The sequence below is a fragment of the Myodes glareolus genome, chromosome 19 (assembly GCF_982192425.1).
Source record: "Myodes glareolus chromosome 19, mMyoGla1.1, whole genome shotgun sequence".
Taxonomy (NCBI): domain Eukaryota; kingdom Metazoa; phylum Chordata; class Mammalia; order Rodentia; family Cricetidae; genus Myodes; species Myodes glareolus.
Genome location: NC_142044.1, coordinates 12320968 through 12348858, shown reverse-complemented (window position 1 = coordinate 12348858; position 27891 = coordinate 12320968). Strand labels below are relative to the sequence as shown.

Here is a 27891-nt window from a genome sequence, read left to right as displayed (position 1 = left end):
GACAGAGAAGCAATTCTGTTCACATGAGCATCAAAACTATCTAGAAAAACCTAACCATGTAGTTTTAACTTCTGTAGTGAAAACCTCAAAATTTGCTAGTGCAAAATTCTTTGCTGATCTTTGTAGTATCTATAATTTAGTGATCATATATCTGTTCTTAATGTATAACACACACATTTTATAAGGAGGAGCCATATACTCCAATGAAAGAAAGCCTATAAGTCCTTTGTGGGACTTTAGATGTCTCCCAAGATCCAAGAACACAGTCTTCTAGGTAGACACAGGTAGAACCCATGTAATAAATACAATTTGCTCTGCTACTCACCAATAATAAAGTTGTTCTGAAATACTGGGAAAGCAGGGTGGTCTGTAGGTGTCTCTCTACCATTTTTAGTAAGTGTAGGGCTAGACTGAATACCTAAAATTACAAAAATACTACCTCAAATTCTAAATGTCCTGAAATTATCTATTTGACTCTGTCTTATCATCGAGCTTTGTCTCAGCACTATCATGTTATTGCTCTCTGTCCCTAAGTAGTTTGCTTATGACTTCATGCATTAGGCTTAATGAGTTTACTTTTACAACAACTAAAATGCTTTCTTCCCTTGAGCTAATTACATAATTGATTATGTGAGAAAAACAGGGATTTTAGGATTAATTATCTTTTTACTCACACTAATTTTGTTGTTGTAACTCACATCTCATAAAGTATTAAATGTAGAAACATTCCCCACCCAAATCATATTACTAAAATTTGTCATTCTAATTTTCATTGCTACTGTGACTGAATGTATCCCATGAAATGAGGATAATTAATCTTTATGAACACATTTTATTCCTTAACCTATAAAACCCTTACACATTAATCATACTTTATCTTCTCTATTTGGCTTTTGATTAAAATTTATTTCCAGTTAATCTTGTTGACTGTCTCTGTTTTGGGGATACTTTATAGTTTTACTTGATTCTATAAAAAAATTAGTCGCAACTTAATACTGCTGTTCCTGGGTTCAGTTACTATAAAGCAAGCTACAATTTTACTGCCTGGATATGAGGAAACCTCTCATTTGGAGATAATACAATGTGCAAGGATATTAAACACTTGTACTTCATGTGATCTTTGCTTAACATATTTTTTCATTTTTATTTACATATTCCTAGAGGGTCACATGAAATGTATTTATTTGTAAAAAAATATACACACATAATAACAGGAAAACTCCTTAATAAGATTGTCGAAAATTCAAATCAACATTCTCACCTCTATGCCTAAACACATACACACACACACACACACACACACACATACACAATTAATAACTTTCAGCACTCTTTGGATATGTTACTCTTAAAATAATTCCTGAAAAAAGATCTAAAAAGATCTAAATTTACTTACTATTTTACACTGTACACCTCCAACCTTTAATTTTTTAACATCAAACCACACTCTCTCACCAGGCATTTATTTGGCGAGAGATTGATTGTTATATATATATATATATATATATATATATATATATATATATATATGTATGTATATCCTTACAAATTGACAAAATGAGAGCTTGACTTGTATAGTCCTGATAACCATTACTAATGACTCAGAACAAAAATAATTGTGAATATTTTTAAAAAATATGAATTTGATCTTGAATCCATTTATTTGTTTTATAATAAAACAGAAGACTAATTGATCCAATTCCATTAAAACAAGATTTATCCAAAGAGGGTTGTTAATGCCAAAGACACAGAATTCCATTCAGGAAGCTTAAAAGGTCTCAATTGTTTTACTGCCACCGTTAATCAGTTGTTTAACCTTCATTTACTGGAAGGGAAACTTCTAGTATTGCCAACATTTTTGACAAAAATTCCTTTTTCCTTTGGCATTCCTATAAATACCCTCTTGACTTTATTGTCTCACTAAATGAAGTGCAATTCTTCATGGAAATATTTTGAGTGAATATTTAAGCAATTGGGAATTTTATTTGAATGAATAAATATGGAAAAAATCTTAAAAGGATTACCAGATATTATAAATTATTTTACTGCATATTTAAAAAATTGACCACTGGTGTTCCTGTCTTATCTGATACCCTGATTAGTCTACATAACTGTCTTCCCTGAATCAAGTTCAAAAGGACTATTTTGTGCAATTTAATATGATTTATAAATATAGAAGAGAAGATGAACTTTGACCCTAATCTTCTCTAATGGTATTAATTTGTGTATTATTCTCTTTTATGATATGTAAAAATTGTTCATGTTGCTATAGATAACCTGAAAACACAGAAACATAATTCATATATTTTGTATTTTATTATTTTCATATTAAACATTTAAAAAGAATTTAAGTAAGCTCTTGACTTAAGTTCTAATTATTTATTTTATGCACTAGATAAGGCATTTTTAAACATGATACTTTAATATAGAAGATTATTTAAAATTCACATGTATTTTTTAAAATTTAAATTTACATTACAAACAAATTCAAACACGAGGATTCTGATATTCGTGGATCAGATTGCCTGATTTGGTACAATTTCTTTGATCATTTTTTTCTATGAATATATTTATATAAGAATGGTTAAATAAAAACTTCCATGATTTAATAGGTAGAGTGTTTATCCATTTTTAATGTTAAAATACTTTTGCTACCATTTTGTCAGATTCCTAAATATTTTGCAGCGCTTCGTTTTCCCACGCGGGTCTTAATGTTCTGCTGTTTTGCTGTCAGATCGCTTACTCATCCTACCCCCAGAAAAGAAAATGACTGTGTCTGCATATTGATAGATTTCAGAATACATGACTTATAAATGGGTGTTTCATGGAAAAGAAAGGAAAAAAATGAAGGTGCACGATATTTGATGCTCATAGAAAGAATGATCAAAGGGACATCCTAAATTCTGCAGAATAATGAATTTATTTCCAAAAATACTAAGGAAGTACCAAAGAGAAGTTAAATCATGCTGACACGTTACATATGTTTAAATCAAAACCCACTTGCTGATTAAATAATGAATGAAAATGGCTGAAAATAAAAGATAATTTTAATGTCTAAATCTTGTTAAATGGTATTAAATCAGCTAAGAAAACACAAGACTTCTATCGTTTAGGATCTAAAAACACTAATAGAGAATGGAAGTGTTAAATGCATCAAGATTTTTAAGTATGTCACAATCGGATGGCAACTTGGTAATTCTAGACATATACAATAAATACAAGATTGCTCAAAGGTCAAAAATATGGCATTGGGCATAGGGATACTGGCTAAACACTCCCGTTATCAGATTCAGGAATATCTCAAATACATGTTCAAATTTTGGTCTTAGTATTGCTCCTCGGTGCCGTTGTTTCAACTCTCTTGGTCATTTTATTTCCTTAATGAAGCACAGTGCCTTCTGAACTGACTTCTGTGATAGTAAATAAAATGCCTTCCATTTTAAACATTAGATATTTAATTTTATTGCAAAATAATCAAGATAAGAACAGTCCCTTCCCCATTCTTCTACTCTTTTTGCATGCACAGCATTGGTCCTGAATGTGTGCTCAAATTTACTAACCTCTCCCTTGGAGATTCAGTCAACCAATTAGAGATAAATATTAGAGAATTGCACAATTATTTATTCAGCATTAGAAGTGTGGGTGTTGACACCATAAGCCCATCTACCATCAAGAAACATGGTTAGTAGAGACGAGGTGCTACAGAAATATTGTTATCCTTTGCTTTTTACTTTTATTGCTAAAATAGTTGTTTAATATATGTATGTATATTTGGTGACTATTCTTCTAACCCATTTAATTATGCATTGGATTAGTTCTCCAGTATGAGCTATGAAGAAATAAACACTAAACAATGGTTTATGGAAGATAAAAATGGATTACTATCTTATATTTTTGAAAAGTATTTGTGAATAATTAAAATAAATTATAAAATTTTTAGAAAACTAACTTCAGGATAAGGTTTTCCATATTTTATGTTTTTACATTTTTATATTTAAAAGTAAATGTTCAATAAATATAATGAGACTATTGGAATTATGCCATTATTTAATTCTTTGAATTAAAAAAAACTTGGTTTTTTTTAGTGATTTGAGATCTCAATGAGACACATGGTTTTCTTCTTTGTGAGTTAATGTTTCTGAAGAATTGTGTGGGCAGGCAGAAGCAAGAAAGCCTTCCTCAATATGTGTCATGGAAGTACAAGAGAAGGACTTTGGTGGGAGGTAGAGTCTAGTAGTGTGGGAGAGGAATAGGGAAAGGAAATAAAGGGCAAATAACAACAAAGTATTTTAACGAATATGCATGAAAATAGCTCTATTTTTTCAGAATTTCATGTGTGCATACTTTATTTACTTCTTTTCTACTCTTCCATCTTCCACTTCCAAGGACTGCATATCCCCAACTCCCTTACAAATTCATGATGTCACCCTTATTTATTGCTATTTACACAAAAGAGTAAATACTAATGTATGTAAATATAGCCATCTAGTCCAGTTGGTGTTTCTCATAGTTTCAGGCTGATGACTCATGATTGCATAACCTATCATGGTGTTCATCACTCGTAAAATTGAATTCAATTTCTTTTCAGCAACCATTAATTGCCTACAGTTCTTAATGTAAGGGAGGGACATGTATGATTTTCCCAATCCACTTTGGCATGTCAACTGGTTTTGTCCCTTTGAATGTTTTATTGATGTGGTCATATTTTTCAAATTTCATAATTTCTTTCTTATTTATTGAAGATGCTATCTCATAGCCGGGATTCTGGTCTTTTGATGTTCAAGTATCATTGGACAATATATATATATATATTATACATGTTTTTCTCATATATATCTCATATGTATTTCACATACATATTTATTTCATATATGTATTATATATATATATATATATATATATATATATATATATATATATATAAAACAGGGTTTCTCTGTGTATCCTTGGCTATCCTGGAACTTACTATGTCAGTATGTAGGCCAGGCTTGCCTCAAATGCTTTTTCCTACTTAACCCCGTCCCTTACCTGTTAGTTTTACCAGTTGTGAGAGGGAAAATTAACTTTCTCAAATAGAATAACACTGGTATATTAACCCACCAGGACAATTTTCATGTTAAGGAGTAGATGAACAACATATAATGGAGTCCACAAGTTTTTTTTTTTTGTGAGCTTTTATTTGGTTAGAGTTTGTTATTCTATTGTTTTTTTAATGCAATTTTATTTGTTTTCTTGTTTTTGTGGGATTTGTGTAGTAGGTGTTTGTTTATTTTTGGAAACAGGAAAAATTGGGGGACAACATCTAGAAGAACTTGGGAGAGAAGACGCATATGATCAAAGAATATTTAATGTTAAAATAGTTTTGAATAGTAAGATAAAATAAGAATTATTTGTATCTGTGTACAATTTAGGTAACTTAATATGCATAATTGAAATAAGCATCACATGAAAGTTATTTATATTATTCTCATTAAATAATCATAGCAATTGGTTTGGATTCTTGTCCTGAGCCACAAACTCCAAGCAGTGGAATCAAAGTTGGAGACAGATATATGGTTGGTGATGTGGTGTCCTTCCAATGTGATCAAGGCTACTCCCTTCAGGTAAAACAGTTAAAAAACCCATGTCTTATCAAAATTTCATCTTCCTATTGACTTTTGAATATTTCAATGAGCCAGTGATTGCCAATCCATAGGTTTTGACATAATCTTGATTTGTAGCTGCGTTGATTGATTTTAAACAGTGTTCAATTCATATGTAGAATCGTAGAAATTTCTGGAATGAACTAGGTTATTTTTGTTTGAGTAAAAAATATAAGTTGATAAAGTGAATTAAATATTTAATTTGTTTTATAAATCTATCCTGAATTGTGGCAGCTGGATGGTTAGAACTTTTAAAAAAATCTCATAAAATTCCAAAAATTACTGAACATTCATCAAAATTTCCTTCCCAAAGAACTACAGTTTCATGTATTTACTGAAACTTATTTTATGAATATTGCTTTTCTTCAGAACTCATGTAGATGGTCTATTGATAATGACCATAAATTTTGGCAAAATTAATTTTCAAAATTAAAGAAAATAATAAATTTCACATTCTAAACAATCAAATTTCTTAGAGAATAAATATTTAATTATATTTCTTAAATAAAAGAAATTGAATTAATATTTCTTAATCTCTTAAATAGCAAAAGAGTTTTAGGAATTTCACATTTTTAAAAAAATATGATTTCATATTTAAAGTTTTAAGATGATTTTATAAAATAAGTATGTCACTTTTTTTCTGTGTCTCATCATTCATATTTGACCAATGTGTTGCAAAGTAACATTCCCTCAGTTGTTTCAACTAGTTTGCTGACAGTAGACCAGCCTTGCATAGAAGAATATGAAAACCACAATTCTGTGCTTACATGATGTACTGTTCTTTCTATCAAGACTTTACAGTTTTTAATTCAAATTTTATTCCATGTATGTAAAATTACCTTTTTCAAGCAGTTCTAAAGCTCACAGATATAAAATGACAGAATCTCCATGTTTCTCCATGTAGACATTACATTAATCATTCGATATGCTACATCTCATTCAATCTTTGGTAAGTGTGTACTGAACTTTATTGTTTCATTTTTGTAGGGTCATTCTCACATCACGTGTATGCCTGGACCTGTAAGAAGATGGAATTACCCAATCCCTATTTGTTTAGGTAAATGAAAAGACTACAGAATTTTTATGTTTTCTCAAAGTAAAAGTATTCACTTTATAATCCATGTTCTAATTTATTTTGATTTTTCTGTCTTTTAAGGAATGGTTATTTTGATATATACTGTTTTCTTTTCTAATTTTAAAATTTTGTGACTTTTAAACTTAATTACACATCAATGGGTGAGTAAATATAGATATTAGTAGAATACATTTGCTTTTATTCTTTTTCATTTTTTAATATTACATAAAATATTAAACACCTCAGAATAATAAGTGAATATTCTATTGCTAGCTATCAAACAAGTAAAATAAAGAACCAAACAAAGCAGCATTATATAGTGACAATACTTTAAATAAAGTTAAAGTACAAAGTTTAAACTTCAGTGTATATGCTGAAATTATTTGAAATCACATGGGATACTTACTGTTATTCCTTATGTTCTGGTCCCTTTAAGGGCTAACCAAGCCCACTCCCAGCCACTTCTGACCTCCCTCGTTGCCATCTTAACTCTTTCTCTTCTGTCCCCTGTCTCTTGGCGTGTGCACACGTGTCTCTGTCTCTCCCTATGTTTCTCTCCATGTCTCTCTGTCTCCCTCTTTTTTAAGTAATAAATGTCTCCCTCTTCTTTAAGTAATAAATATTTAGCTTATTTTTAGCCTTACGGCTATTTACTATGTCCTGTAAGCCTTTTATCCGCTGTACCCACCTGCATGACTCGCCCGCTGCATGGCGGGACCAGCCTGCCACCCTGGAGATCTTGCAGGGACTCACAGCCATCCTTGTCGGACTAGCAGCTGCTCTGCAAGCCTGCCAGGGAACACACCCGCCTTTTAAAGAACAATACTTACCATACTTTAATATACAACATTAGTGTATTCAAAAGTCAGTTCACTGCATAATAGCTTTAAAAAGTCTTATTCTTTGAGTTTCTGTTTGTCACCTGCTGAAGCAATGTTTGCCTCACAGGTTAATTTTAAGGATAACGGGTAGAATGTGTTTAAAGTGTTCAGCTCCACACTAAACTTACATTATGAACTTAGTGGTAGCCATTGCAGTGGAATACAAGTTAAGGTTTTCAAAATAGTTATGTGCTGCTTTAAAAAATATAATAAATACGATGGTTTACTGACTAGCAAGAAATTAATCATATATAGATATATGAAAAGAATTCACAGTGTAATGCTATCGTCACCATATAGACATAGTAATACTTGAGCTAAGGAAAACAATCCACGAATTAAAAATTTTATTTGTGAGTGGTGTATTTGAGGGCAGTTTTTCTTTTTATATTTCTCTTTTTACTGTTTTGTATTTTACATAATATATTTGGGTTCTAAATGACAGAAAATTAAAGTATTTTAAATGAAATACTGGCCAAAATTAGAAAGTCAATGAACAATGTCTTGTTAATTTTCTTGTTATTCTGGTAAAATTTAAGGGAGAGAAGGTTTATTTAGTTTACAGTTTCTGGACCCACAGTCTACCATGGTGGGAAAGTCAGAACAGAAGCATGAGACATCTGCTCATCTTCCATTACAGTCCAGAAGCCAAGCTGCTCAGTTAACTTTTCACCATAGTGTTAAAATTTGATTTAATTTAATAGTCAATGAACTAACTGACCGTTGAATGGAAGAAAATAATTTTAGAACTTAATTGTGATATACTTTTGATAGAAGAGTTTATAAACACGTTGGCTGTATACATACATACGTATAGAGATTGAAAGAGAAAGAGACTATGTATGTTGGAGTACACATGTCAGACTAGTCACTAAACATCACACCTAGATAAAACCTCTTATGGATTGTTGTTTATGAAATACAATACAAATTTGAAAAATCTTAAATAGAAATTATAAGTATTCAGGTAATAACCATTAAATTTGATTTCTTATACAACAAATGACAGTCTTGTATTTATATGTCCACCAAGAAGGTGTGGTAAGTCTGTTCATTAACAGTAGGAATGCTTCCTAGATGAAAATATTTTTCAATATACAATAAATAATTGTATCTACCCTATGTACAAAATTAAATTAGCAACATACAATTTAATAATGTTCCACTAGATACAGCACAACATAAGCTTCTCTGTTGTACCTGACTAAACTTTCAAATATATGTGGCTTTCACTGTTGTTTATATTTCTTTGTTCATTTGTCTTGATTCTTTTAGGATAAAATGAAGCCAATAGTTTTCTTAATGTTCTTTATCGAGCTTTCTTACAAACAGGAGAAAGAAGGTTTTATAGGGTTCTGACAACTCTAACTGTTGGCTTTTAGTATAAATTACTTCATCTTTAGAATGACTCAAAACAGCAGTCGATGCACTTAAGAAAGAAAAATAAGCTGTCTGCTAGCTTTCCACCACTAGAAGGAACATGTCCTTTCTCTTGTGTATTCATTGCATGAGAACTGTTACCTGCTGAACAATCATTGACTTAAGCTGCCCTTTATTTTTCCTGAGTAATTATGTCTTTTGTACTGTTCTAGAATAGTGATTTAACAATTAACTAGCAATTGCTAGAATTGGGACTATATTTAATTTTATCAAATGGTGTTATCTTAGTTCCTTTTTGAAGACTTAAAATAAATTCAATACCTTTTTCTTACAGAAATATATCCCGTAATGCTGTGTTACATGAGAATTCTGTTCTTTTGCAGCTCAGTGTGGTGGAGCCCTGTCAGATTTCAGTGGTGTGATCCTCAGTCCTGGTTTTCCTGGAAACTATCCGAGCAGCTTAGATTGCACATGGACAATAAAGCTGCCCATCGGCTTTGGTATATATAAGAATATGAAAGAAGTTTCATTATTTATTAATGCATCCTTAATGCATTATATGTCCAATAAGAGCATGTGAAGTATTCAAAATAATAAAATATTAAATTATGTTTATTGGGAATATAATTTTAATAATTTTTGATTTGACAAAATATATTTTACTTGAATTATTAGAATAAGTAAATATACACGGGTGCTCTTTTATCTCCTATTTTTTAATTGATACACAAATACATATATGAAATTTTGTTTCATTTATGAATGCATTGTGGAATGGGAAGGATAATCAAGTTGAGGTGTGTTATGTCATTAATTGTAAGGCTTTGTTTATTTGTTATTTTGAGAGCAGTAGCAGTTGCAATTTTAAGAAATAATAAATTTCACATTCTAAACAATCAAATCTCGTGTCTGTGTTGCTAAAGTGACATGAATTCCTTTCTTTTTCACAAACAATATTTGTCTGTGTATATACACAGAACATTTTCTTTAGCAATTCATGGTCCACTAAAATAATAGATTGATTCCACTTCTTGATTTTTGTGATTAATACTACATTGTCTATGGAAATACATATAACCTTTTGAAATATAGATGTTATTTCATTGGTATTGTTTCTAGAGTGAGCGTGACTATATAAATATGCTGAGTATGTGCAAGTAGTCTGAGTTGGGAACATGCATTGTGGATAAAGCTAACATAGAGTTCATGTGACATTATTTTTGTTAATTATTTCCTAATATTATAAGAAGGTAGTAAACAGATAAAGTTTTTGTTTCTGGAAATTATTGAATTTGTCACATTATCTTTGCAATTAAGTCAGAATTTACACTTACAAAGTAATATAGCATATCTAGCATTTGGATTTAATGTTTATCAAGTCTGAGAAGCCTAGGATGAGCATGTACTCACTGAAGAAATTTGGCAAAGCTAAGACATTGGGGTTTACAGCAAAACAGAGTTCTGATCTGTTGTTTATTTTTATGACTGTCTCATGTAGCCTCAGCTGGCATTGTACTCGCTGTACAGCCTAGGGAGCCTGGCACTCCTTCTCCTGCAGTCTCCCCCTCCCATGTGTTACAAGCATGTGTCACCATGTACAAATCTTTTAAATATACCTTCTGATATAAGTGCAAACATATCTAAGCACATGAATGCAAACTTGTGTGCCTGTTTCTGTTTATACATGTGTGCAATAATTCCAAATAGCATTGTGTTTGCTCTTCCTTCCTTAGGTGTACATCTCCAGTTTGTAAATTTTTCTACAGAAACTATACATGATTACTTGGAAGTACGGAGCGGATCCTCAGAAACTAGTACTGTCATTGGCCGACTCAGTGGTCCTCAAATACCATCTTCCCTGTTTAGCACAACCCACGAAACCAGCTTGTATTTTCACAGTGACTATTCACAGAACAAACAGGGATTTCATATTGTGTATCAAGGTAAGATGTTTGATAAAACATGAAAGGTAGTTCAGTGGCAGCAGCGTGGGTGAGCATGTGCAAAGTCCTCTGTGGTATGGAGACCACTTGTTCATTCCAGGCTGCCCAGATTTGAAATAATCACTCAGAATCTATATTATTTGCAATACTGTATGACCAATAGCTTAAGCATATTGCTAGCGAGCTCTTACAAATAGAATTAACGCACTTTCATTATTTTATATTTTTACCACGAGGCTCATGGCCTATGGTAGGGTTCCAACTTGTGCTTTACATCCCTTGACTTTGCCTACTCTGTCTCTCTATTTCTTTCAGACTGGCTATATTCTGTTAAGTCATTGACCAAAAGAAGCATCTTTATTCGTTAACCAATAAAAGCAGCACATATACAGAAGGACTTCTGACAACATTTCCGATTTTCTATTTAAATAAAAAAGAAAGTTTTAACTTTAACATAGTAAAATTATATACAACAAAACAGTTATCAAGCAAAATTACAGTCACAACGTTTATATCTTCTTTATCTTTTATCATAACTAAGGAAATTATAACTATCTATTCTTCAATTCCATATGAGACTCCAGAAGGATATAATATTACTTAAGTAAACAGGATTTCTGTACTTAGCTCCTTTACAGTAAAAAATACAGATTACAATTATATATATATATAAAATATATATAATCTAGACTCTTTGTGTATATTCCATCTTTATGTGACTTATTTTTCTTTTTCTATTACTTTTCTACAAGTTTACTCTGTCTTTTTTTAGAGACTTTGTTTTATTTTTTTTAAAAAACACTTGCTTTTTTTAATAACTCTCTACTTTTTCTTCTCTTTCCCAAGCCTATGTTCATTTTTTTAAATATGCTGTGTCTCGTTTAGAGGTTTATTTATGTCTGAATCTGTCCTATTGTGTATCTAAAATCTTTTTCTGTACAGGAGCGCTTTTTAAAATGTTAAGTGCTTAGTTACTAAGACTAAGACTGCTTTGTGCCAGTTGTGCCACTAAACCAGGAGACCAATATTTTGAAACTGTGTAGTCTTTCTGAGCTGCAGCTTTCCGCAGCAAGTAGAGCCCATCTGAACAACAACAACAACAAAAACTAGGCTAAAATTTGTATTTTAGCGTGTAGAATTCCATTCCAAGTTCTCTCAGGTTTTATATGGATTTAGCTAGCACATGTTGGAGCACCAATCTGTAGTATGGAGGCCACTTGTTCATTCCCGGCTGACCAGACTGAAAATAATCACTCAGAAACTATATTATTTTCAATAATGTTTGGCTGATAGCTTAAGGGTAATGCTACGTAACTCTTACAACTAGAATTAGCCCATTTCCATTATTTTATATTTTACCACTCGGGTCATGGCCTACTGGCAAGGTTCCAAGTGGTGTCTTACGTCTTTGCCCTCTGGTGGCTACATGGCATCCTTTGACTCCACCTACTCTCTTTCTGTATCTCCTTCAGCCTGGCTATAATCTGTTAAGCCATTGGACGAAAGCAGCTTCTTTATTCATCAACGAATAAAAGCAACAAATATACAGAACTACTTCCTACACCAGTCCTGAACAATTTTGCAGAAGTTATTTAACTTAATATAAGCATGTTGTAGTCATATTAGGAGATAAAGGAAGCATGCACATATATGTCCCAAAAGAGTACCTGATGTAGACAACAAGCATGTTGAAGTCCCTGAATGTTATATTATTGATGGATGCTGTGTTAGTACTGAAAACTATTAAAGATAAAGTTTCAAATAGTTTTAATAATACAGTTCATAAGCACAAGATGTATCAAATCCTGCTTACAAAGTACCCACTGTATGAAAGGAGATGGGAGAAGCTCTTTGGTCAAAAACAAGCAAAAGACCAATATTATCTTATGCAAGAGAAAAGCAAAGGAACAAATATATTTCAGCATTAAATAGCTCACAATAATCAAAATATACAGTTCAGCATAGAAACTTCAGAGAAACTATTTTAAAATTCAAAAGACTAAGAATTAGGCTTACATGTATGTAGTTATTCTATTCTATGTACAAGTGGCACAACCAAGAAGCAATTGCATTCTATTTAGGGAATCATAATATGTTTGATTAAAATTGTAGCTGTAAGAAGAGCTTGTATCTCTATTCATGTTCATAATTTAGATAAATTGCACCAGTGGGTAAGGCAGTGATGCATTTTCATGAATTATCATCTTAAATATGAAAATTATATGTATGAGAAAAAATTCTCATTACACTGTCTCTGACATCCTTTTCCATAGTTCTAATTAGTATTTATATAATAACTAACCATGAGCAGTACCCTATTGATTGCAAAGTTACAAATAGTACCCATTTGTGGTCTTTGAAATTCAGAAAAGATAAATGCCCTTTTTTCTCACTTTTATTTTCTAGCCTACCAGTTGCAAAGCTGTCCTGATCCTCGCCCATTTCGAAATGGGTTTGTAATTGGAAATGATTTCACTGTGGGCCAAACCATTTCATTTGAATGTTTCCCAGGATACACACTGATTGGCAGCTCAGCTCTCACGTGTCTTCATGGCGTCAGTCGGAATTGGAACCATCCACTTCCAAGGTGTGAAGGTATGCTTTGAAACAAAAGTTTTCTTCTAGATGATGTCATTTCTTAGCAGTACTTTTGGGGACATTCTTATTTGCTTACTCTCTAAAGCATGATAGCATAGTTTTGCCTTTAGTTAAGGGATTTCTAATAACAGACAAATGGTAAACAACAAACAATTGAATATATATTATATGAATTATTATATGGCAATATTAACATGCCAGTGAGAGTAGCAACAAAATCTATTAATTTTCAGTCAATTTAGAACTTATTTAATGTATCCGGAAGGGAAAGGAAGCTATATTTTTAACATCAGTATGGTAAACAAAGAATCAAGATGCAGCTAATTAATTTGAGTTCCTATTCTATAAAATTAATGTGAAAAAGAAAAGAAATGCAGTATGTATACTCATATTATGCATGCATAATATGAGAGAAAAGTTGTATTGCACTAATGCACAGTATTTGAAGTGGTTAGTGAGCCTTGTGATCACCAAAGACAGCAGATGAATCTCAGACGTCATTTAGACGAATTTTTAAGAACTGACTCCTTTTTGTACATTCTCATCAACTAACATAATGCAGATGTCCGATAACTGCGGATAGCTGTGCCATTTATCTAGCACAAGTTTGTTATTTTAAAAAATGTTTATGGATCTTTCCCCATAGCTCTTTGCGGTGGGAATATAACGGCAATGAATGGTACCATTTATTCTCCTGGTTATCCTGATGAATATCCAAACTTCCAAGACTGCTTTTGGCTTGTAAGAGTTCCCCCGGGGAATGGAATCTACATTAATTTTACTGTTCTTCAAACAGAACCCATCTATGACTTCATTACTGTGTGGTAAGCCAGTAATGTTCCTTTTGCTTGATTAAATTATGAATGCAATTAGGTCAAGATGAAAATAAATCACAATTCTTTTATTACAAACTACCATCTGACATTTGAAACAGCATGCTAACTGGGGGAGGCAGTATGGCTTTTTTTTGCAGAAAGAGACAAACATGATAAACAGATTTTAGAATATTGTCCTATAAAATATCAGAAGCCTCACGAGTGAAAAAAGAATTGACGTCATTATTAGAAAATGTGTAAGGCAGGCAATCACCGTAATATGTTTAGCCAAGTCCTCTATTCATAAAATCTGGTGAAATTTAAAGTCCTCTCTGTAGATCATAAATGTATTATATGGTCATTAAATTCTTGTAATAATTTATTATACAGTAAAGTAATTACACTATTATTGCATCATTTGAAGCGACTTTATCAAAAATATGAAGAAATCTTTGGGTAAATCACAGGCAGACAGAAATACTGCATGAATTGTAGGAGTGCTAATTTTAACAGTCTATGACACTCAGTTGTGGTCAAAGAAAGTAACAGAAGACACCACAAGCTATACGTTATGCTGAGTGCTGGTTAAAAACTGAGGTCCATTTATTGATTACAATAAATATGGCAAATTTTATTAGGTAAATCATGTAGTTTTTACATTTCATATTTTAGTACATTATTACTTGCGTAGGCTTACCAATATCACTTTTTTTTGTTAAGGTTTGTTTTGCTTTGTTCTTAATGTAAGGCCATGTGATTATAATACCTTTATTAAATTTTATTCAAAATCTATAAAACACCAGTGTCATTCTCTCCTTCCCAACTTTTGTCTATTAGGGATGGTCCCGACCAAAATTCACCCCAGATTGGACAGTTCAGCGGCAATACTGCTTTGGAATCAGTATACAGCACTTCCAATCAAATTCTAATCAAATTCCACAGTGACTTCACGACAAGTGGTTTTTTTGTGCTCAGTTATCATGGTTGGTATTATCTCAGTGTTTCTACTGCATTTGTACCATTTAAATTGTCCTGAAAAATTGAATGTAATATATATTTATCTAATGGTTGAAAATATATTAAAATCGGACACTTTAGTTGTCAGTGTAACTTATGCATTTCAAACACATTTACTGGCAAACCATGACCTCCTCTAAGTACTTAGGGACATTAATGTGTGAGCAAATGAATACAGGAAATAAATCAGCCAGTAATTACCCAGCGGAAAATAATCATTTTGCATGGAAACCAATAAAAGAGAACCAGCTGTTCATATTTTACAGCTTGTAATTTGGAAACAGCAATAGATTCTCTGTACGAAAATGTTTAATCTAGTCAACCTGCTGTGAATTTTTCTAAAATTAGCATCTAATATCTTTATGCTCTGGATCACATTACTCATCCATTTATACTCTTGTTTTGAAACTGTATCTGTGCAAGAATCTTATACTTTTAGATTATGATTCCAAATCATTAAGTTCATAGCTTTCAGCCCTGAGAAATTACTTACAGAGTCTCAGTTTTATTTGGTTATACACAATTGTTCTGAGTATTACCTTCAGAGCATTCACTTTTTGAAAAGTTACTATATTTTTCATAGAAATCACACTTTATATTTGTGTATTTCAGACTAATTGTATTCATTGCAAATAACAAATCTTTAATTATAGTAATTGAGTATTTTTATGAACTATGACCATGGTCTTACAAAAACATGGTCTTTCCAAAATATTGTTGTAATAATCTAAAATATTTCATAGGACCTATAATCTACTAAATTAAATGTGTAAAAGTTTTATGAAAAGGAGACAATGAATAGCACTTTGGCCTTTATATCAGTATACAGTTTAATTTTTCATAGTTTAATGCAAAGTAATAAAATATTTCACACTTACGGTTTGTGCTGTGAAGAATCCAAATATATCAAATGTGATTGCATTTAAGACACTACAATCACACTGACTGGAGAAACTGATAACTAACTACATGGTCCTTGAGCTGTTTAATTAAACATTTGTTTTCCAATTGGATGATATATAGCTAGTTTCCCCATAGTGACCCTGAACATAGGGCTGCATGTTCACTGTAGTTTTATTACTTAGAAGGTAGGATGTTCTCCAGATACATCTGTAGACTTCTCTTTTGTTTACTTTACTAAAGCAACCACTGATTCTGGGAACATATAGACATAATCTGTCACTCAAATGATATACACTTTATTTGCTAGATAACTAAAATTGAGGAACCACCAAGGGTGAACATGAAATAATTAATTGGCAAATGAATCATATTGTGCACACTTACTCTTTTGGTAAATTTCTATGAATGTATTTATCCTTTTAGAATTATTCCTGAATATGAAGGGAGTCTTCCTTAATAGACTGTCATTGTGCATAAGACAACCCTGTGGAGACTCCAAAATTCTTATGAAATTGAAGGCACTGTCAAAGGGAAGATATTGCCAAATGAGCAAATATCAAGCATGCAAATACGTGGGAAGCACAGGGATGCCAAAATGTGTGTATGTGAATGAGCATAGTATACAAATGTGGATTTACATGTACATGAATGTGTATACATATATCTTCATAAATCATGTTTTGCTTGAGTTTTCAGATAGAATCTGAACAATGTATTTATAATAGAAATATAGTGACTTATGAAGTAAGATAAATCAGCTATGTGCTTAGTGACTTTTTTCCAGTTGACATTGGGTAGCATAGTCTTTGACCTCACTCTCTGCATCTTGTAGGACTGCTGAAAAGGTTAAATGAGAAGCTGAATGGATAGAATCTGATGTAATTATTTGCATTATTAGATATGGCATTGCTAGCCAAAAATACACACTCTTGATAATTTTAAATAGCACAAGTCAAGAAGTGCTATCATTTTGCTTTGATTAGTATTGGAAGTTTGTCATGAGATTAATAGGCTGTATACATTGAAGACACTGAACATTACTCCTGTCCTTGACTGTAAGAAAGACAAAACTCCTTCTTGAGCTTCCATCATGAAATCACATCTCCACCTCTCATGTAAACATTCTGGACTACTTATTTATCTGTGTCTCCTTAGAAACCTGCCTTCCATTCTTAGATTTATACATTTAGAAATTAATAATTAACACTTTAATGATACAGTTCACACACACACACACACACACACACACACACATATATATATATATATATATATATATATATATATATGAACATTATGTTTATATGTAGTATTTCCTGCTTTTCGAGTGAGGTCATATAGCCATTGAATGTTACTTTCTTGGTGATTTTATTTTTGTGTATTTATTTTCTGATAGCTATTTATTCTTTTGTGTGTTTTTAATTTGTACATGTGTTTGTACATGTGCATTGCGTGTGCATGTGTTTGTACATGTGTGAATGTGTGTGCATGTATGTGTGTGATGATGAGAGGATCACTTGTGAGACTTGGTTCTCTTTCTCTAATCTGTAGTATCCTTGAGACAAACTCAGGTCACCAAGCTTGATGTCAGGTGCCATAAACCATAAGCCATCCTAATGGTCCCATTTTGATTCTTTATTTAATAAATTAAAAGATAGGTGATTATTCGCCTTTTTATTTTATGCTAATTAATGATGGGTGGGAAAGATGCCTCAGTGGTTAAAAGCAAATATTGTTATTTCAGGGGACCTGTGTTTTATTTCTTGCACCACATGACAGCTTATAACCAAGCACAACTCCAGTACCAGGAAATCTAACACCCTTTTCTGACCTGCGCAGGTACAAGGCACACACTCGGTGCACACACATGTAGACATTAATATATTATATATATATTAATTAAAATCTAGAAAGTCCTAAATTAATAAAGCTAAAATTAAAACAGTTTGCTCTATCATTTCTTTCCCTTACATTGCATTGTTTATAAAGGCACAAATGCCTTCACTGTCCTAGAAGCTAGTTTTCTTGGGTATTATGTGTTTACTTTATCAATTTGACAAATCAAGATTTCACGTATTATTAGGAGTCATTTTAGTGCTGTATTACTTTAATAGAGCAAGTTTTTTTGTTATTGTTGTTTTTTTTTTTCCCTAGTCACTGAGCTATCCAGTTTAAGGTTCTTGTTTATCCCAGCAGCATCTGGTGTTGGGTTCATCTCTTAAGACAAACCAAACATTGGTTGATCCCCCCCTAAAGCCTATGACACCACCACTCTAACATTTTTTGCAGGCAAGATACCATTGTAGTTCGAAAGGTAGATAGAAATGTCTATTTTTTCCCTTCAGTACTGTGGAGATTACCAACAAGAATCAAAAATACTAGTCCATGGGGGTGAAGGCTCTAGATAAGCACCAGTTCTGTTTCTCTTGTTGAATAAGTTGTGTAAGTATTGTCTCCAGCGATCTGCAGGCTCCTAGGGACGGCTTTCTGCAAATAATATCTGTATGGCTGTCCTTTAAAGACATGGTTTCTAGACATTTGATACTGTATTTGGAAAGAGCACATGCAATGATTTTATCCTAAAAGATGCTTCTCCAGATATAAAGACACATTTATATAAAGTATTTTAGCATAACTTTAAATGCACGACCCCTTTGCCTTATACAAGGTAGAGGCATGACCTATACTTGTATTGCAGTTGAGAGAGAGAGACAGATAGGCAGACACACAGACAAATTCAGAGACAGAGATAGACAGAGAGACAGCGTGAGGAAAAATAGTACTCATAAAAAGCTTCTTATTTAGATCTTCAAAGTGTACAGAGATTGTGGATACTAAAATGGGTTGTGTGTATGTATGTATGTATGTGTGTGTGTGTATGTATATATATATATATATACACATGTGTGAGTATTTTACACATGTGTGAGTGTAAAATAAGTTGTAGATCCCAATATATAACTATAACTACAATGTTGCCATTTGTCTACGCAAAGCATAATTCATTTACTAGTATTTGGATAAGTAAAAATTAAGCCCGTGATTAAGTAAGTTGATGTCTTGTCAAAAGCACACGCTATATTTTAATATTTCTGCGTTAATATATTCATCCCCATGTCTGCTATTTTTTGTCTTACTGTCTTCTCTAGTCAAAAATCATCATAACATAGCTTTTATTAAACAGAATTGGGTTTATTGGCTTGCTATAATCAATAAGACAAAGCACAAATGATGGACACTATGGCTTCTCAAAACCCACGGCAGGGAGATGGATAACATGCTTTGAAGTGTGTGAGACGGTTTGGTGGAAAGATTCAAAGAAGCATCGTTCTTTTCTGGATTAGGTGCTGTCCAAACATTAGAATATTTTTAAGATTTATCTTAGCACATCTTTTATTTTCCTTGATAGAGGAAAGGTCTATGTATATATAATTGGGTTGGGTATAATATTTCTTTTTTTTTAGCTGATATTGAACATCCTTGCTCTAACATTAAGCCTAAACAGTATTCTAGTTTCATAATTTTTATTACAGCAAGGTCTTGTTTACATCTTGCTCCAATAAGGTGAAATAATTACCTTATCTGGTGTTCATTCTTAGCAAAGCTGTTTGCATTCAGTAGAAGACAGTTCCTATCAGAAATGCCAGCTCCAAGCAGCAGATACCCGCTTTTTTCTTTAAGTGCTGAATATTTGCAGTGGGTTGAAGTGAGAGCTAATGATAGGTCTGGTATATTACTGCAAAAGTCCCACAGGCTGTGGCTATGCATGAATAGAGAACAGAAACTGAGGCTGGAAAGAGGGAGCTATCTCTGCTAATGCTCTCTGTTATCTGCTAATGGGCAAGGAATTCAACCATAAAGAACAGCAGTCTTTGTTCCAGACTTTAATGGACTCAGTGCCGTGTCACAGTACCCTCAATTAACCATGTGCTTAGGACAATGTCTATTCTTGCACCAGACACTGGAATTTTCTTGTGATGATTCTGAAGGCTCCTTGATACCTTTGTTTCCAGTGCTTTCTGTGACTACTTCTCCAGTAAAGCAATTAAAGTTGTTTCCTGCTAATCTACTTCAGGATTAAAGCCAAGGAGTAGTATTTGCTCTCCTTTCTGACAGTCTACCTCATCAAGACACAAAGTTTTTATCTCAAATATTAATTGTACAAAAGTGACTGTTGCAAGTGAATTAAGCACAACAGAAGCACTTCCGTGATTCATGTTAAATCATTAGCAGGTTTTCTCCAAATGAGATGTGTGTATATAAATATACGCATATGGATATTTCTATTTTTCATCTTTACAATTTGGGAAGCCTTTCTTTCTTTCTTTCTTTCTTTCTTTCTTTCTTTCTTTCTTTCTTTCTTTCTCTCTTTCTTTCTTTCTTCTTCACCTTTTTAGCCTTTTGAGATGGGGAGCTGTCTTTGGACAAAGCTTTACCTTTGGAACTTGTCCTGAAACTAGCTCTTGTTGACCAGGCTGGCCCTCACACTCACAGATATCCACCAGTCTCTGCCTCTCAAGTGCTCAGATTAAAGATGTGTGCCACCACCTCCCAGATAGCATGTTTTAAAGAACTTTTACTACACTTTCAAGTGAAATTGTTTAATATTAGATGACTTTAAAAGCAATACTACTAAAAATTACAAAACCTAGAACATATTTAACAACACCTCCCTGCTCCCCACCCCAGACCTTTCTTATAGCTACAGAAAGTCATACTTGACCTAATATGAGTCAGCACTGAACTAACCCAGGGCTTAGTGTTTATAACGAAGTGAGAGCATTATTTTTATCATCTATAAGGAATCGTATGTCCTTACTTAGCAAAAAGGTTATGTACTTGTGCTTTTTTCGTTTGGAGAAAATATATGGCAGTTTGCCTGGGTCCTGTTTTCCTTTTTGTAACAGCCTCTAATAGCTCGGTTGAATAGACATAGATAAATGTGGCATTCTTTTTTGGAATTGGGTTGGATGGTGCACTGCAAAGAAAATAGGAAATTAAAAATAACCGAAAAAAAGTATGGCCAGAAACAAATTCTAAAGAGATTGCAAGAAGTAAGTTTATTGGGCCAGAAAACAGATATCCACGCACATCCAAACACGGCACTTACTTAAATAATAGCTTTCGTCTGAGATCCTGGAACACATAATACAATTCCAATGTGTTGTTAAAGAGCAAAATGATGCTTCAAAGCTGAATGACACGCTAAACAAATTGCTTCCTTTGAGAAGAATGGAGATTGAGATCAATTGTGGATTTGAAAGCTGTAAAGAGTTAGTCTATACATCTTTGCTCTTAGTAGTCATAACTGGGAAAGTTTCTAAGTAGAGAACTCCATGAAAAGGGTGGAGTAAAGTATGTGCATAGACTATTTAAAATTTAGGTGACATCATTGATACTGCGTGGGTCAGCCAGTGACTGAATGTCTACCACGTTCACTGCTACAGCTCAACTTCTGTCTCCCACACAGACCCAAATACAGAGACATAAGGTTGTTTGCAGTTTGGAAATAAGTTTTAACCCGTGTTAAACTAGTGATATTTTTTGCTAGACCACATTATCCTCTTCAGAATTAACTACAGCACACATGTAAAGCATGAAATTATGTTAGTTTGATGGTGAATAATATTTTCTATGCAATTAAAAATGACAATTAAAAATAATTACATCTCATTTTCTCCTTTACTTCATCCTTCTGACTCCCATGTCCCCTCCTTCCAATTCCTCCTATATTCTCCTATTTTCTCTCAAATCATAATCTCTCTCTGTCTCTGTCTCTGTCTCTGTCTCTGTCTCTCTCTCTCCCCTCTCTCTCTCTCTCTCTCTCTCTCTCTCTCTCTGTGTGTGTGTGTGTGTGTGTGTGTGTGTGTGTGTGTATGCAAAGTACGTTCAGTACTGCCTGCATGAATGTGATGTGATTTCATGGCACACCAGTTGGTAGTTGATAATCTATTGCAGGCTGATTCCTGGGGAGAATGAATTCTCCCAATCTTAGCAGTCATTAATTGTTTGTAGTTCTTTGTGTTGAACAGGTGGGGCTCCACATGCTTCCTTCATTCCAGTTCAGCACGTTTATTGGTACTGTCATTGTCTAGATCTTGTTCAGGCAGGGATAATGTTGAGGTAGCATGAGAAGCTTCCTTATAATATGTAGGAGACACTATCTCACAAAAGACTCCTTGGTCCTCTGGCTCTTAAATTTTCATACCTCCTCTTCTGTATAGCTCCTAGAGCCCTGAGTGGAGGAGTTTGAGGAAGACATCCTACTTAGGTCTGAGAGTTCCCAAGTCTTTCGCTCTGCACATAGTTCAGTTGTGAAGCTCTGTCTGTTAATCCCCATCTACTGCAAGAGGAAGCCTTTCTGATGATGGATGCACAAGGCACTGGGTATAACAAATGGTTTTGAGGAGGCTTTTATATTTCTATGCTCTTTTAGCAGAGCAATAGAAATTTTTTTCCCCAGATCCATGGCCTGTCTATGCCTTAAATTGGCCATCTGAGTAGTGTCAGGTATTGGGTCTATCTTACAGAGTGATCCTAAAATCCAACCAGAGAATAGTGGATACCTCCTATAACATCTGTACTCTATCACACCAGAAGATATTGCAGGCAAATAATCATGTAAATTACAGGGTTTAGAGCTATTTTTTTTTTTGGTTACCTTTCTTGTCTGTTAGGAAGCAGAGTAACTTCCAGTACTGTGAAAACTAGTCAATAGGGCTAACATCTCTGTGTAGGCAGCAGCTTGACAACTAAATGCTCAAAGAGATATGTAAGTTTTTCTTTAGTAAATAAACTTTGAAATCAATTTATGGAGAGTAACCAATAGTCTCTGTTATAGCCTGGGATGTTTGGTTGTTTCCGTGGAACCACATATGAACACTTATTAAAATATTTCTCAGATATTTCTATTTATTATTTTGAATATTCTGTTTACATATATAGCCCATTATTAATTGTTATGTATGTTTTCCTGGCTTTTTTCTTGTTGGTGGTGTTGTTCTTTATGTACCCTGTATCTTCATTTTCTGTCAGATACGTATTGGCAAAGATCGTTTCCTATTCATTGACTTCCTTCACATGATTGATTGTTTCCTTAGCTGGACTCCGGAGAAATTGTAGCTCTCAGAGGATCTCACAAATGTAACAACTGTTCATGAAAATAATTTTGAGCAGTGTCTTGCAGCATTGAATTAGTAGTTTTAGGACCAGAGAATGCACTTTTGTTATGCTCTGCCATAAGATGTGTTTCTGCAATAGACATTCGAATATATTATAAATGCTTGTACAACAGCAAAGAATCCCAGCAGTTTTAATGCATAATTCTCCTTGTAGAGCCAGAGTGACTCTATTGCGCTGTCATTGGAAGTTGGGGACATTTTCAGTGTTTATGAGAACAAGTAGCTAATATGGAAGTTGCAGGTTGAACAACTGAGGAATTATTTCAATAGTAATATCGATGTTAACATTTACTGGATAAGGCATATAGGTTCAACGAAAATATTTGTCTCTCTCCAAATCCTTTAAATTCTTTAAAGAATTTTAACTTCAGTTTTACAACCATTCTAAAAGTGAGAAAATCAAGGCACAGATTTACAGATTTTCTTCTCAAATTTTAATTAATTAATTTATTTTTTGAAAATGTCATACTTGTTTCCAGAGTATCTTTTTTACATCCATCTTCTCTTTCCTCCCTCAAATTTCCTGGGCTCGATACCCTCCAGTTTTAGGTCCTCTTTTTGTTTTTTATGAACCCAATCATGGGTACTCATATGTGCGTGGATGTGGGGTCATGCACTATCCATGGACATCTTATGAATAGTCACCACCAATGGAAACTGACTCTCCTGCTCACAGTCATCAAGTATCAACCATTCAGCAAGCGGTGATTGGGTGCCAAGATGCTCTCCTCTGCCATCCTAGAATTTTTAACTAGCATGGTATTTAAGGGTGTGAACATTTAAAGCTCTCTCTTTTTCTTTAAGTTACATTGACCTCAGACACTCAGCAAGTATTTATTAGTTATTGAATGTTTTGCTCTCCATGTCAATTAAATTCCTCAAAGGCAAAAGTTATAAGTTTTACTAAAAGTCTCTCTTTTCTTCAAACTGTATTGAGTGTATAAAAATAGATTTCATATTATGAAAGTTGCCAGAGGGAGAATGAAAATGTGGAATCGAGAGTGGCTTATGTCACCTTGATAGAATATTATAGGTGAAGAGACTTTCTCTATTTAAGACAAATTATAAGAGAAAGCACAACAAGCTAAATGATAGCAATCTAGAAGTACTGTTAGTTAGAACACAAAGTGTAGATGCTTTGTTAATGATTCTAACACGGCAACCTTTTCAGGATTTTATGACTGTGTAATAGAGGAGTCTGTGGCAGGAGCGAGGCTGTTGGTTTGTTCACTTTTTCCTGGCTTCTTTTAATCAGCTGAACTAGTTCTGTGGTTCTTGAGGTCCAAATATTCTTAAGAACTGTTCATTTGTAAGGAAAAATATATGCTTATTCCTAGTTTGGAAAAAAATCTTTAATAGTCCATTTCTAGTTGTAGTTACTGTTATTGATATTGTAGAGAATTGTGGTTAAACTTTAGAGTTTTATTTAGTCTTAAATGAAAATAATTATAGTTCTCAAATATGACCCACACACTATTTTTTGATTTTCTCTAGCGCAGTTCTGTTTTTTCTCTTTCTGCTCACAGAACTTGTACACACAATCATCTTGCTTTCTTTTAATTGTCTATTTATGTTGTCTTTTCTGGGAGGTTTATTCTTCCCTGTGTTCTCCTTCCTCCACACACACACACTCACACACGACACACCACCACTTCTATCATTACCACCATCACTCAGACCTGTTGCTTCAATTAGTCAAATTCTACTGGTTAGTTGTTTGACTCACGTCTTTCTCTTCCACTATCAACGTGCATATGAGAAGTAGTAAAAGTACCCCTCTCAGGTGTAGTTCTCATTTCACCCCACATGACACACAGTAGGAACCCAGTACTAACTTACTTGATGAACAACCTAATGAGCCTCAATAAGTGAGGTACAAAAGTAAAGATTTACCAAATACTCCCATATAAACTATCAATGAAACAAGAACTAATGAAGGAAAGACAAAGGATGGGCGAAGACAAGATTGCAAAACACTTTCTGCTCAATATGAAGATAACAAATTTTGGGCTATGCTTCCCTAAGTGAAGATGGAGATAAAGCATTGCATGTCAAATAAAAAGCTTCTTGGGGATTCATAGGAAATAAAACACATCTCAAAAGTGGGACCAGGGAAAGTAAAACTAATCAGCATGCCCAATCTCTGACTGTAAACTCAGTCTGCAGACCATGCCATCCAATGTGTATTCATTGTAATCAATAATAAGGGGATGAGGAGAATTACTTCGACTCTTGTTTGTTTTTCTGCAATTGTAGAAGGAAATGTGTAAGAGAGAGAATGAGAGAGAAACAGGACACAGAGAGAGAGAGAGAGAGAGAGAGAGAGAGAGAGGGAGGGAGGGAGGGAGGGGGGGAGAGAGAGAGAGAGAGAGAGGCAAAGTAAATGGTAGAAGAAGAGAAATTTAAATGTGTGTGAGTATGTATGTAAAAGCTCAAAGTTGAGGTTTGGTGTTTTTCTCAATCTCTTCCCTACATTATGGCTTAGGGCAAGCTCTGTGAATGCATCCCCAAATCAACAATTCTAGCTAGTTCCAGATAACTTATTTCAGATAACTACTTGACAAACTTATATGTAGGTTCTGGGAGTCAGAGTTCTAGTCCTCATGGTTGAGGAACAATGACTTTGAATGCTGTCTAGATAATTTATCAGCAGTTTAGTGGCATGTAAGACAGATACAAAGCATGAACAGTACACCGAATTCCTGTTTAATAATATTTGTTATTAGTGTCATAGGATTTATGGAATAACAATAATAGTAACGGGAACTAGGGACTTTAAAGCAACAGATAGTTGTTCTCCCCCTCCTCATTAGTTCACTGAATCTTGTCCTAAGTTGATGCTGCCCTAGAACTTGTGATCTTTTCATTTCAGTCTCACAAGTGATTCTGCTGTACGTGTACAGGTGTGTGGCACGCCACCTGACTAGAAATTTATCGTGAAGTCTAGATTTCTGACTCCTTTATTTTTCTTTCTGTCTCTCACCTGTTCCTTTTCCTTCCCTTCCCTTCCCTTCTCATTTCTTCCCTTCCATTCTCCCCCTTTCTATCTTTCCCTCCCTCCTTCCATCCCTCCTTCCCTCTCTCCCTCTTTCCTCCCTTATTTTCTTCCTAAAGACAGGCAGTCTAACTAAGTTGTGTATTTTTTGAGATTATTCTGTATTACAACATTCCTCCCTTCTCTTTCCTCTTTCCAAACACTTCATTTTCCTTCAAATTAAGTCTATCTTTTCAAAATTTACATCACATGTATATATGAATTTGTACATACATATATTCCTAACTGTGACCCGTTGTGTTGATGTAATTAAATTTAATGACATAGCAAAGCAAGTCTCTGAAGCAGCAAGAGGACTCAGAATTGAGCTATAGTGTTCAAACTGTTCCATGCCTTCCCTGAAGGCTGTGCGAGGCCTTTTCTTGTCTCCTACCTGTGTATCAGCCAGTAATTTCTGTATTGTATTCTCAGCTTTTGTGTGAATCACTACACATTCTTCCTGACTAATCATTGCCATGCCTCTCTATCTCATTATTTTGTTCTATGCGGACATGAGTCACCTAATTAAAACTTCACACTAATTCAGTATCAGTGGAACTTAACTTATATCTGCAGTAACTCCACTTCACACCACAATCTGAGAGTCTAAGAAAGACACTAGATAAAAGGACACTATTTATCCTGGCATAGCAAGTATGAAATAGTGTTTTTCTACCCTGAGATACTGTCAGCAGAAACTTCAAATTCTAGGAGTATGGTAAGAGCAGACATTCAGAAACTGATAAAAAGTACTTTTGTAAACTTTTTATTACTTGCTAATATTTTGTAGTTTGCTTCAATGTCAAAGGAGAAACAGATGAAACTGATTTCTTCTAGTTTTCCCACCTCCTTTTTTCTTTTTCTTTCTTTATTTTTAAATTTATTAGATTAAATAAATTGCCAATCCATGTTTTCACTCCCGTTCTCTCTACACACCCTCCCATACCACCCTCATCCAACCTCAGAGAGGGTAAGGCACATTGCTTTGGGGAAGGATCAAGGCCCTCCCTACTATATCTAGGCTGATAAAGGTATACATTCAAAGAGAATAGGATCCCCCCCCCCCAAAAAAAACCCAAAAACTTAAAACAGTACATGCAGTAGGGATATATCTGGTGTCACTGCCAGTGGTCCTGCAATATGCTCCAGCCATACAACTGTCAACCACATTCAGAGGTACTAGTTTGGTCCTATGCTTGTTCCTCCCAGTCTGATTGGAGTTGATGAGCTCCTATTACCTCAGGAAAACTATTTCAGTGGGTAAACCCATCATGTTCTTGACCTCTTTTCTCATATTCTCATTCCTTCCACTCTTCAACTGGACTTTGGGAGCTCAGTCCAGTGCTCCTATGTTGGTCTCTATCTTTGTTTCCATCAACTGCAGGATGAAGGTTCTGTGGTGATATTTAAGATATTCATCAG

General features: G+C 33.7%; 1 protein-coding gene across 1 annotated transcript in view; it reads left to right on the top strand.

The window, feature by feature from the left end:
• The window catches only part of Csmd3 (CUB and Sushi multiple domains 3), a 1053984-nt gene that overhangs the window by 942285 nt on the left and 83808 nt on the right, over positions 1-27891 (top strand). The window contains exons 39-45 of the mRNA XM_087898772.1: positions 5485-5603; positions 6630-6699; positions 9362-9478; positions 10712-10921; positions 13328-13516; positions 14166-14343; positions 15172-15317. Coding sequence (XP_087754898.1) covers positions 5485-5603; positions 6630-6699; positions 9362-9478; positions 10712-10921; positions 13328-13516; positions 14166-14343; positions 15172-15317 — 1029 coding nt within the window. The remainder of the gene's footprint in view (positions 1-5484; positions 5604-6629; positions 6700-9361; positions 9479-10711; positions 10922-13327; positions 13517-14165; positions 14344-15171; positions 15318-27891) is intronic.